The sequence below is a fragment of the Labrus mixtus genome, chromosome 22 (assembly GCF_963584025.1).
Source record: "Labrus mixtus chromosome 22, fLabMix1.1, whole genome shotgun sequence".
NCBI classification, from domain to species: Eukaryota; Metazoa; Chordata; class Actinopteri; order Labriformes; family Labridae; genus Labrus; species Labrus mixtus.
The window spans coordinates 13,072,010-13,085,338 of NC_083633.1; the positions used below are offsets into that span (position 1 = coordinate 13,072,010).

The 13,329-nt window shown below is 41.4% G+C and overlaps 1 protein-coding gene across 1 annotated transcript in view; it reads right to left on the bottom strand.

The window, feature by feature from the left end:
* The window catches only part of LOC132956251 (IQ motif and SEC7 domain-containing protein 3-like), a 91,738-nt gene that overhangs the window by 26,676 nt on the left and 51,733 nt on the right, over positions 1 to 13,329 (bottom strand). Inside the window, 2 exon segments of the mRNA XM_061029573.1 lie at positions 3,067 to 3,228; positions 11,211 to 12,478. Of these exon segments, the coding sequence (XP_060885556.1) occupies positions 3,067 to 3,228; positions 11,211 to 12,478 (1,430 nt within the window).

The following is a 13,329-nucleotide window of genomic DNA, read 5'->3' on the forward strand; positions in this document are numbered from 1 at the left end:
CCTGCTACGTCTAGTTATCCCAGTCACTACAACTATTATACTGTCACTGCAATTCAATGTTACTATTACAAATACTAGGGCTTGACCGATATGGGAGTTTTGGGGTCGATACCGATATTGATATGAGGAAAGAAAAATTCTGATGCCGATAAATCTGCCGATATCTTTCTTTGATCTATGTTCGATCTTTAGAGAAAGATAGATATAGATGTACACATTTCTGGTATACAGTATAATGAAGACAAGATGGTCACTCATCAACGCTTGACACTCTGGAGAATGATGATGCTTGTTGTAATCCATGTAGCGCCCTCTGCTGGTGACAGAGAACTGATAGTGTAATACATTGAAACTAAAATGAAATGCTATTTGACTGGTGAATAAATCTCATAATATTGGCGAATATCTGCGATATAATTAGCGGATATCGTTAGTCACTTGATATGCTGATACCGGCCGAAATTATCGGCTGGCCGATTAATCGGTCGGTCTCTGACAAATACTATTCTACTCTTCTTCCTGTGTTAATCCACCACAGATGAAAAATGATAATTACAAGAAAGCCTTTCCATGGAGACAAGACTTCAATCTGACTTAATTAACTATGTCTGTTGTTATCAGTTACTGCTATCTCTCAATCTTTTAATGATAAAGGCTCCACAATCAGTACAACAGCCATTAGTACAATTTAATCACAAATACTCCCTCATCTATATGTCATGTATCTCTACCCACTCATGCTATGACCGTAAAGCTTTAAGTACACAGTGACTCTGACTCTATCCTCCTCTCCATCACGTCTCCTGACTGTCGAGCTTCTCTGATCGCCCTCCTCATGACTCACTTCCTCGCTCCACCACCTCTCTCTCTCTTTCCCGGCTGTCACTCCTTATTTATGTAACGTCGCTCGCGATGCTCTCTAGCCTGAGTACATCAGTCCTCTCCTTCCCTCTCTGTCACATACACACCCCCTATACACACGGCTGTTTTCATGCGTACCATGTTTTGATCTGCATGCTATACCTGGCAGGGAAATAGACACATCTGTCTGCATAGCACGGCTTAAATCACATGTTAACAAAGCTACGCTGGCAGGTTCACACACACACACACACATGCAAATAAAAGGAAACAGCAGGACAGATGGAGCCATATTTTCTGCAGCCAATGACTACATGACACTGTAAACTAATTTTTTCCACTAAACAAGTACACTACATTATCAGTAAATGAGTCCTCAGGGTGCCACATTTCTTGGAGACTAAATGTATAACCACAATTTGGCTTAATTGACTCAAGGCATTTTAACTGTTGTTGTTTATGCTCGAAGAAATGGGAGGAGAAGAAGGCACAATTAGCTTTCTACAGGGAGGATATGCTCAGCAACGTATCAGATGATGCAGAGGAAACACAAAATATACATCGACGCACGTTCACACCTTCCCTATAGACACACAAACACACGTCGCATGCCTATTACGCACACACATTCAGGCTCAGTGAATCAACATGAGTGATTTTCACATTAGGCTGCAATCCCTCACCCGCTCTCCTGTGACTACACTTTATCGAAAGTGCTCTCACACACACTTTGCACTCGCCTATCGTGTTCCTCTTCAACATCACTATCACTCAGAGTGCGGCCGTATGACTGCTCTGTTGGAAAATCCAGAAAATATACCTCTATAAGTCGACCTTCGCCCAGTCTATGAATCCTGCTTTAAAAGCATTATCCTGTTAATACAATTGTATCTGGAACCAAGATGGCGGCCATTAAAAACATAGAATATGAGATAAGAGGGGACCTCAGGTGTACAACTTTGAAGAGTGCTGTGTCTGACCTTGCAAAGGTGTTCTCAGTTTGATAACTACGACAAAAGGATAAAAGAAAGATCTGCCATATCTCCTCTGGGTTGATATGCAAATTGAGAAGTAATGGGTGAATAGGAGAATGTAATAGAATAAAAAAGACAATTACGGAGATAAAGTGAGGAAGGTGTTTGATAAAGAGGAAGGGGAACAAAAGTAGCTTCAAAGGAAATCGTTTGATACAATAAGCAGGCTTTAGTGTTCATAAACTTGTTTTTTCTCTCCTCATATTTAGAATTTACTGAAAATTGGAATCTTTATCTTTTTCTTTTTTAGTCATCTTGATGGAACTCATGACAATAAGGTGGTAGTCACAGGTACGTTTGTGGATCTTGTCTGTTGCATCGGTTTACTTGCAGAGACTGAGAAAAACATTAAAGCAGCTTCACACATGAGTGAGTTGAAGTCTATTTTTTTAAGCTATGTTCACCTTTTCTGTTCCACCAAGAACAACAGCACATAGTTGCTCCGGCGCTTGTGGTTGCTACAATGCTTGTTAAAAAAAAAAAAAAAAATTAAATTGCTTTTAAATTTAAAAGGAAACTCATGCTTAAACGCACAGTATATTTACATTTTCAGAAAATGTCAAAAGTTGACCCGTTGTTGCCTACTTCCTCTCTGATCAAATACTGCCAACACAGCAGCGACTGCGGTTTTGATATTGACGTGATGAAAGAATCTTAAAAAAACGAAGGGAGCAGCAAAGGTTCCCGTTTTATTTTTGTCTAAAAAGTTTGTTATTCTTCTATAATTCCTTCTAGCAGGGCAACCTCGTGTTAAAATTAAAGTCAGATGAAGGCATATTTTGTGAATCGTGATATTCCATTTCAAACTCTGTTTTGGTTTGTTTATAATAATGAAAGCTAGAAATATGTCTGCAATAACAAAAGCTTTGGCAAAAGTGGATACAAAGTTACAATTTGGGGTTAAAAGGTAGACTTTAGAGAATCTTCTAAGCCAAAGACAGACTTGAAAAACTCTATAAAACCTAGACTGATGTATCAAAACCACTTGCAACAGAGACCACTAAAGCTGAGGATTTTCCTTCTTGCTAAGTCCCATATCGAATCCAGCCCTGTGGTTGACCCCGACCCCTGATCTCGCAGAAAATGGAGGGCTTACCGAGGAGAATCACCTTTTTACGATGACCGTTAAATGATCCTAAAACGGTACGAGGAAATATTATTTGCTACTCACTCGAGGACGTCTCTGTTGAAGGGCTTCTTGCTGTTTCCAAGGAACTCTCCTATCATTTGCCGGCTCAGGCCCTTCCTCTGGAGAAGGAAGTGGGCGACGCCGATGGGCGTGTCTGGGATGAAGCCTCGGGAGATCAGGAACTGAAGGCCCTTGTCGGGGTTTCTGTGAGAAACAAAGGAAGGGAAATATTGTTCGTACATGGACACAATTTTATCTCCTTCACGTTGGCGGTAGAAGGGTTAATAACTAGAGAGCATTTACTTTTAATTTTTTCAGATTAACAGTTTCCAAAGGAAGGTATAGTTGTGACATGCATGCAAGTCACACCAACACAAAGTTGAGCTATACTTAATTTATTCATCTTGTATATCCTGTGACGGCTGTTCAAAGCATAATAAGGAAATTGAAAACTTGAACTGAAATAATGAAAGTAATGATGCATTAATGAGATTCTTAGTCTGTAGGTTGGCTGTTCGTTCACTGTGTACACCTGCAAGCTGGGCTCATACCAAGTAATAAAACACACAGGCAAACATCTCATTTGTATTCATCCCAGTGCTAAATTACAAAATTCATTACTGACTTAGAAACACCTCGATACACTGCTAAACTCAGAGGACGCCGGCAGAATCATAATGGATGGGAGCACGATTTACATCTGGGCTAAGTTGCCCAGACTTTGCACTTGTGCGTTTGTCACTGTGTCTTTTCATTATTTTACTGATTCATTATTCATTTCGGTAGATTTACTAAGCCAAGCCTCTCTAAGTTGATTTAAACCATGTTCTGAAACTAATGGAACTCAATGGTTCCCTGGAAGATAGTACATCAAACTAAAAAAATGGTCACTTTAAAAGACAGTTAACAGGTACTGTCGGCAGTTTCAAGTTAAAGTGAGGCCATTTATCTTTGGGGGGGAAAAAAAGATCAAGTGCATGTAAAACAGCAAAGTGCCACCTGGAAAAGTTCTCAGATGGCTGCAGTCTTCGTCATTATAGATGTAGTTTATGCGTTTTCATTTTTTTTGTCTGTATTATTTTTATTAGACGGGATATTTTGAGTATTATATTTTTTGAGATTATTAAAGGTCTGACTCTACTCCATGTTCAGCTAACTTGTGTATATGCAAGAAGTAGTACGGTAACTATTTATAACTCTATTAGACACATAGAGTAGTCGCTCCAGGGAAGCTACCACATTGTTGCCAAAGCCCTCTTTCAGTGTTTAAACCACAGCTTTTACATAACAGATCCATGTGTGTGTGTGTGTGTGTGTGTGTACCACAGCTAATGGGTTTAGCGAGGGCGGGACAGAGGGGAGCGCCAGGATGGGGGTGGGGGGTAATGGGTGTAAAGGGCAGGATAGCAGGAGGAGGCTGGAAGTGGACCAGACAGAGCAGATGTGCGGGAATGGGAACGTGAGGGCCGAGAGGGCGGACTATGAGTGAGCTGCCTGAAAGCATCTGCTGCGACAGCCTCGGCACACTCTCGGCTTCAAGCTCGCCCTCTCAGCTGAAGGTGATGTCTCGCCAAATGAATTTGGAAGATAACACTCATGTGATGTTTGCCCAACACCAGATGGAACACACATGGGGATTATTATTCGTAAGCAGAAATGGAAGGAGTGAAGATGATAGGAAAGGGGAATAAAGGATGGATGGATTTAGATGCATTCTGCTGTCCTCAGTTAGTTTAAAAGCTGCAAACAACCCTGCTCACATTGTTTTTTTGTTGTTGTTATCAGGCAAATGATGATTGTCCTCTCAGGATGTACTAGTTCAAATTTCTGTCTCTGAGAAACCAAAATTATGTTTCCTAGAAATTCTGCTCCTTAGTTGTTTTCCCAGTTATAACTCAAAGGTAGAAGTAATTTCCACCTAAATGATGTTCAGTGAGCCCATAAACAGAGACATTAAACCACGCTCTAGTTGCTCCTGGCCTATATTGTAATAAAAACAAATGCATTTCCTTACATGCAGTGATAACGGTGTCCAATATATTCCGTGTATATAGGAGGCATGTTTTCCTATCGTCAACGTTGGAAACTAACCTTAAACAAGGTGATTCAGTCTCCATATCTTAACTTTCACAATTGAGATTGCAGATGAAAAAAAATAACCTTTAGGTGGGAAGTTTTTGTGAAGGTCACACGGTTTACTTTGGAGGAGAAAAAAAAACTGACAAATTGTGCTCTTTTGCTTGTGGGTGGAGGAGGTGATTCACAGCTGAAGACAAGGTTGAAGTGAGAGAAGAGAACGAAGCGTGGCGTCGAGGCAAACGCACAAAACATGGAGACGGCGCCAGACAGGACCCAGATGTCACGCTAAAAGCAGAGGTCCCAAATGAGCGGCTACATGCCCTAACATCCCTCTCCCTAAATCACACATTTTGCCTCCTTGTTGCCAACATCTTTACCGCTTGTCCCATCATAAATGCGAAGCCATCTTCAGAGACGACCTTCATGTGCCCCTTTTTTATTGGCTCTGTATTTTAGATCTATTTCAGATGTGCACAAAGTCCGCACCTCAGAGCTGTGTTTTATGGCCTCTACAAGTGCTTCACTGTCAGCGCTGCACGTTTCCTATTTCTTCAGATGCACACATTTTCTGTTTCATTGCTAACCAGTGACAGGTTGATGGCCCCGGTTACCGCTTCTGTGCATTTTAGGAGTAGAAACACGATTTTGCGGTGGGACTGTAAATGCTTCAGAAGCCTGATTTATTTCAGCGACGTAGACTTACTGTTGCAAAGCGCTGCCCTAGACAATCAAGTATGTTTTTAGCTGAAAGGGTGAGAGTGCATTCCTTTTCCCTGCCCAAATTAGCATTTTCTGTTTCCTAGAGCAGTGGTTCTGGATATTTTTCATCAGATACACTCAGAGCAGAGTCATAAGAGTCCCTCCATCAATATCACATTGGAATGTTAAAAAAATTACATTAACGAGAGAGTTTCAGCTAATTACTTAACTGTTAAACCGTAATGTGGTTTCAACTATTTGTTCACTACATTGATCTTTTTGTTATTAGCATATAGCGTACTATAAAAAATTGGTTCTCTGTCTTCTGATTGGCCAGCTCTCTGGAAGCCTTCGAGGCGAGGGCTGCTCTCGCTGCAAACAGGTCATTTATACAAGGGATGAATAGTTGCTATACCTATTTCAACTATTATTCCGATCCAATTTTAAACTTACACATCTGTTTATCCTTAACGTTCGTCTAAATAACCGTGTATCCATTAGATTTATCTTACTACAGCCAACTATGTGAACTCTTTTTATTTGCTTGCATAATCGCTGTCATTTGCAACGCCAAGTGTTCAGTTTCTACGGCTGACTCACTATTAATTAATCATTAAATTGTTATTTATTTTTCAAATCGGTTGTGCTTATTGTACAACCTTTGCATATCCCACTTGTCTGCAGAAGAGAATTCAGAAATGCTTCCTCTGTTAGCCATCTGGATTTCAGATTTGTAATTATGTGCTGGGTCATTTAGCACCAAGGGCAGACTGTTAATACAGACGATGTTTGTGTGTGCACAAACAAACCATACACCAGCTGCATTTCTTGCGGAGACTCTCTCTCCTCCTGTCGTCAGGTTATCTCTGGAGGAGTTTGGCAGGCTTTGCTTTTCATGCTGAGCTAATTAGCCATCCAAGACATAAGCATTCACATCCCTCTCTCTCCCACTCTTTCTTCACACTTGCACCTTTCGCGCATACATCTCTAACGTCAACTTGTATTTAATTCATAAACCTCTGGTAGTGCTTCCATGTTCACGCGTGGTGAGTCAATGTGAGCTGCTATAATGTGTGATCAGTGTTTTATAGAGGAAATATCAATGACATTAGCATAAAATTGAAAATGAATGCACACAAACATTGAAAGCTCTGAGGAATCGGTCATTATTTCAAAACCTCGTCCGCTTCCTCTTCTTTTTACTCTTTCCTGCTGTACGTTTGGTGCCAGCTCCCTTTGTGTGTTGGCCATGTCCTTGACAAACCCTCCCCTCGTGTAATGCAGTCATTGTCATTCCATCCACACTCAAGGTAGAAACTTTATCAAATGGCCTCCTCCCTCAACCTCTCCCCCCGCTCTACCTTTTTTGTGTATTTTTTCAGTTCCTCTCTGTTGCTTTTGCTCTCTATTTCCATCGCTTGCTGCTCCATCTTTTTTTTTTTTTTTTTGTTTTCTCAGGCAGGCTGCTGCATACACACATGTACACACACCCAGAACTTCTGTTAAATTTACTTCCTCCCCTGCCTTTTCTTACTCCTCCTTCCAGGTGGGTGCACGGGCCACCTGCTGCAAGACAAACACTCACACACTTTCACACATTACATTAACCTGACTGAGTGCATAGGAGAGAGCTTTTCTCTCTGCATGATCAAGCAATACCCACGTTTTAGCCCCGAGCAAACAGTCCTGTTTAAGATGCAAAGGATACAACAGTGCAGGTATTAGAGGAAGGATATGAACTGGTGGAACTAATAAGCCGCAAGCTTGGTTTCCCTCCCTCCCTCTCTCTCTCTCTCTCTCTCTCTCTCTACTTTTTTTTATTTTTTTCTGCTCCTCTATCTCTCTTCCCTTGTACCCAATTTATTAAAAGTCAGCTTATTTTTCAAGGTGTTTGATCGGGAAAATGAGAAGAGTGAATCGCATACAGACAGAAAAGGCTGAAACCTGTCCTTTTCTGGAAATATCTCCAGAGAGTCACAGAACCTCATAATCAAACTTTCTTTAAACAGTCATTACCAAAGGGTGTAGTCCCGACTTCCCCTTCAAAGATATGAAAAAAAACTTCTGAGTGCTTCAAATAAAATCTGAACAAACAGATAAATGCTACAGCCAATTTTTCTCTGCCACTCCAGTGCCTTTCAGACGGAAACTATCAAAGCGGACAAACTCATTTTACAGAGAAATATAGAGTTGCGATGGTTTTGTTTGGACTGTCAAAGCAGATTTGATGAGCCTGAATACGATGAGGCTAGTCAAAAAAAATTGTCAGCAACCCCATAATATCTGCTGCATTTTTTTAAAGTTACACGGGGTTGATGTTCTCGCACCTTATTTTCCTTCTCATTACCGAGCCACATACTAAATCCTGCCATCCAATTCAAGTGTGAAGTTCTCTTAAATCATTTTATTTTTCACTCAGGTCCTACTCTGTTCATCTTAGGGGACCTTTGTAATGATGTATCTTCAAGCGCTTAAGGAGACTTCTTCAATACATTTTTGTTAGATTCCATCAGATAACATCGGATTTAAGAAATCCTCCACCATTTACAATTAATCGACTCTCCTTGCCTTTAAAAATAAAGTAAAACATGCTCAAAACTGACTGTTTAACGTCCCTATTCATTGCCTTGTAAAATACAGTTTACTAGTTTTTTCTAACCCTAATATGTGTCACTAGTCTGCCTACAAACCCCCAATTATGAGAAAAGTCCATCCTCTCCGTCTTTTGTCGGCTCCACTTTTCAGGAAATGTGTGCTCAAACAGGCCGTTTGGAGATTTTCCCCTTTGTGACATCACAAAGGGAAGTAACCCCTCCCACGGGTGGGTGACACTCCCACAGCTAGGTGTTTGGTCTGCCCTCTGAGTCTGCCTTCTCTCCGTGAACAATTGGGTATGGAGCGAGAAAGCCGGAGCCACCCAATCCCTTCCAGAGAGGGGGCGTGGTCAGACGCAGCTCATTTACATTTAAAGCTACAGACACAGAAACAGCCTGTTCTGAGCAGGGCTGAAATAGAGGGGTTTAAATAGGCATGCTAAAATACAGAATCAGAGTATATATAACTAGAAACTTCACAGACATGGTTTGAGGAGCTCTGACACTTGTTTAAAATTGTTGAAAAGGAGGATATATGTGACCTTTAATATCAGTTCTTTTATTTCACGTATTTTGAACTCTTGTGTGACTATTCAGTATGCATCTTCTATGCAGGAGCAGCAAAGCTCGGTCACTGCTCCTCTTGTTTACTGTGTCACGCTCCAGCATTGAGTCAAAGTTAATCAGCTTTATTGTGCCCCTTTATTGCACTGCAGATCTTGGCAGTGAGCAGAAAGATAATGGGTGTTTATGAGCTCCAATCTTCTAAATTTGTAGAAAATGGCTTAATTGGGGAAATATCTTTACAAAATCGTGTCGCGGTTTTTTGTACCCAGGGGAACACAGTGTATTTTGTGTTTCAGCAAGGTATTTTTGGAAAGCAGAGAGAGCTTCTACCGAAACTGTTGAGGTGGTTGACACACACAGGGAAAAAAAAAACCCTGCTTGGATTGAAATGTTAACAAATTTTTCATTCCAGTCCCCAAAGCTCCAGTTCACAGAGTGGTGAGGGAACTTTTAATTACATCCACAACTTGCAGCAGAATGACTAATGAGAATTTTGAGCTTGGTGGATCATTGCCATTTTTCTTTTCTAATCCACCCCTCCTATATTGTCAATGGTTGAGCCCAACTTATAGCATATGTGAGGGAGTCAAGTACTGTTATTTGAATTTTTGGGGTGTTTTGGTCCTCTAAGGTACACTCTGGGTGAAAAGCTAATGGAGCATTTTCTCCCTACACAATTAAATATTCCCTTCAAGTGTGCTGTAGGCTGCAAAGCACATTTTCAGGAGTAATGTGGTAACTAACTTTTTCAAATGGACCATAGCAAGTGTTGACTAATAAGGGCAGAGCTGTTTATGAATTATGTTAAAAAACACAGATTTTTTAATGCTTCTATGGACATGTAATTTCCAATCGTGTATTTAAAAAAAGCAATATGAGTTTGACACATATCTTATGGATTTATTTTTTTCTCTAGACAAATCAACACATCAGATTCAGTCACTGCTGGCTTAGGTGTACTGTTGTCACCATGGCAACTCTTTCTCTTCCTATCTCTGTCTGCCATGTAGGCACCTTGCACCTGTCTGGAGGGCGTCTAGCGGGGGTCTTATCTGGTTCTGACTTTGTCACTCTTCACTAGGCAGCGAGGGGGAAGTGAATTCACAGGGACTGAAAAGCTGTAACTGGCAAACATAAACAAGCTTTTCAACACAGACTTGTTTTTGTAATGCTGACAATTTCTGAAGCCACAGAGGGAAATGCACCAGGATGTTGGCTGGTGTTAGGAATAAAAGAGTTACCTTTTTGTTTTTGCACTGTTATATTTGCTATTAGTTTCCACTGGACTTGAGGCTCATCTTCTTTGCTCGGGTATCATCACAAGTGAAACTGCCTGTTGTCTGTTCTCTGTCTGTCAGCTAATGATATGCAAGTTTGACACTACATATCTCACACTGCATGTTATTGTCATCTTTTGTTTTGACAAATGCATGGAACCAATGTTAGCTTAAGTAGCTAACTAGTTACAGGTAATCAGTATTTGGAAATGTTACTTCAGCCAGTAAATGAAAGGTTGTCTGGTAAAAAGGAGAAGTGTGATATTGTTGTCCTCTGACTGAATTCAAGAACCATTGTTTTAGTGGTAAATCTACTTCTGTTATCATTTAAAATTGCCTTTGTGTTGTAATGCTTGGCAGGAAGCACCAGGGACTAGCTTACTGTCATTTCTAACATGCCAGGGGTATGTCTGCAACTACCCATGTTAGCTCAACAAGTCTCTAATTTCCACTACATTTCTTTCAATTCATTTGTTTTGTCTTGTCTTCACACACTTCTTTGCCTCAATAAGTCATTGTGTCTTCTTTTGTCCCTGTCGTGATTTATCTGTCTGAAAAGAAAGAAGACACCTAAGATCTAGCTTGGGACTTGGGTTTCTTTCTGTTTGTTCTCGCAGCACAATGGAGACCGGTGAGTAAAAGTGCTTTTCTTTGCTCTCTGAGTCCAGAGGGACCCATCAAACTCCAGCTACACTGAGAGGAGGGGTTGAGGTATTGTCTGTTTCATAAATCTCACTGTACTTACAGAACTCTTTCAATACCCATAAAACAATTTTTGCTTCACTTTCAAACTACCATGTGATGTCTTTGCTTAAACAGGATCCATAAATTTTACATCTCACAAAAAGGAAAATGAAGTTCCTAGACCTTGACTCTTTGACTTTGTATTGGAAATGACATAGGAAAATGCAGTGATACTTTCATTGGATTAATCTAAACACAAAAGAATGAAAATGCAGAAGCTACTCACACATTGAAGAGGTTGAGGCCAATGCGGTAGAGGCGTTTTCGCATGACGTCTGTGGACAGAGTGGGGGATTTACAGCTAGCGGGGTTTTCACAGTGGTAGCGTGGCAGGCTTAGGATCATGGCCTGCAGTGCTTCCTTGGACGAGGCTTCAGATGTGGAGCGTGCCTCTGTTGATGTGCTACTGCTGCTCATCTGCTCTGAGCTGTTGTCGGCTGTCTCTGAGCCACTCCTTTTGACCTCCAGTGGCTCTACCACTGGCGAGCTTCCCAGCAGTACAGTCTCCTGTGGTTGGAGGGTATAAGAGGGTTTCATGGATGGGGGTGCTGCCATTACATTCTCCTCTAGAATTTGAGGGATAGCCATCTTATCAAGGGGGGTTAGAGGAGGTTGCACATCTTCCTCTAGCTCTTCTTCACTCGGAGGAGGAGCAGGGAATTCAACATCCTGCTCATCTTCTTCAAACTGTGATTCTGGGGGAGGTGGGGGTTCTTGTGGGGGTGGAGGGGGATCTATGGGTTCAGCTGGGACTTCTGCAGGAGGGGGTGGGGGTTCTTGTGAGGTGTAAGAAGGAATGAAGGATGGCGTTGAGTTTGTTGTTGTCGAGGAGGAAGTTGTGACAGTGCTGTAGCCACCTTCTTGTTGGACACAGCTGCCAAGGGTGACAGATGTTGATTCCATGACAGAGGATGAAACACGGATATTCTGGCTGTCAATCTGCACGGTCACATCCCGGAAAGCCATCATCAACTTGCTTGCACTTCTTGACAGGTCACTAGGATCCAATGGGCCTTGAGAAATAGTAGGCTCTCTCACACCACTTTCTCCTCCACCTCCTACTCCTGCTGTGCTAAAGGAATCGGCACTAAACTGGTAGGTTCCACCTTCTTGCAGTGAACACATGGTCTTCAGGCTCCAGTTACTGAGTGCATCATCTATGGACTTTGCTAGTGACTGCACCTGTTCCGTGAAAGAGTCTTCAAGGTCGGTCAGGGTACCGCCAACTGTAGCAGGCAAGGATGGTGAGCGTACCAACGGGATGCCTGCCAAGTTGCAGCCTTCTGCCAGGGCCCGTTCAGCAGAGAAACCTTCTGTGTTTTGCACACGGACCTTGCGCATGGAGATCCGTCGAGGCAGACGACTCTCCAGCAGCGAATTCCGGATCTTCTCAAAGTTCTTGCTGAGCTGGTACTGGCGGAAGGCAGTCTGGATCTTGCAGGCAGCACGGCGGGAGATGAGGTGGCCACCGTATTTGTGCTCTAACATTTCGATCTAAAAATAGAAGAAGGAAGGATACAAAAGGCAAGTGTGAATGATTTGAAAGTTCTGTTGTAATTCATAATTTAAGAGGCAACAACATAGATCTTTCAGGGCATAAACCTAACTGCCAAGACGGTTGTAAGTGCAAGTAAACAATAATGCAGCACAAACACAAGATGCATTAGACTTTTCTGAGTTCAAAGAAGTCTCTCCAACTGTGACTCCCATGAAAACGAAGCATGAATTCCATGACTTCTTTACTATTATCTTAACTTGCTGTCGTACATTGAAGATGAATATGATAGATGTGTTGAATAGCAATGGAAAAAAGGCTGAGTCTGGATTGAGAAGAATGGAGCAGTACATAAAAAAAAAAAGGACTGAGATATAATAGTGGCGCATAAAATCTCAAGAGGATGAAAAGGGTTGTGAAGTCCAAATTCTGAAAGTATACATTTTAAAGAACTTAAAATATATCCATAAAAAGTAGAGTAATTTTATTTAGGAAAAAAAACAAAACGCGTTTTGAGGTTGGTACCCAAACTATATACACAGTTTGGTTAAAGCCACAATTTGAAAGACACAAAACAGTAAGAGCTGACTCATGGCATTTGGACAAACAGTTCATTTCCTCAGCAAAGAGAACTCATAATCTCAATTGAATTCCATAGTGAGGTCCGTAACGCAACTTTAAAATTGTCTGAAACAGCCAAGCCGTTGAACAAGCTATTAATCTTGCCTGTGAAAAATTGTTCAAATGCTGTGGGAAATAGATTGAGTTGTAATATAGCTATCCTTATCCGGCAGCAGCTCAAACACTAGATGAGACCTCTTTGAGTTTCCCAGAACAATCAGGGTGTGGG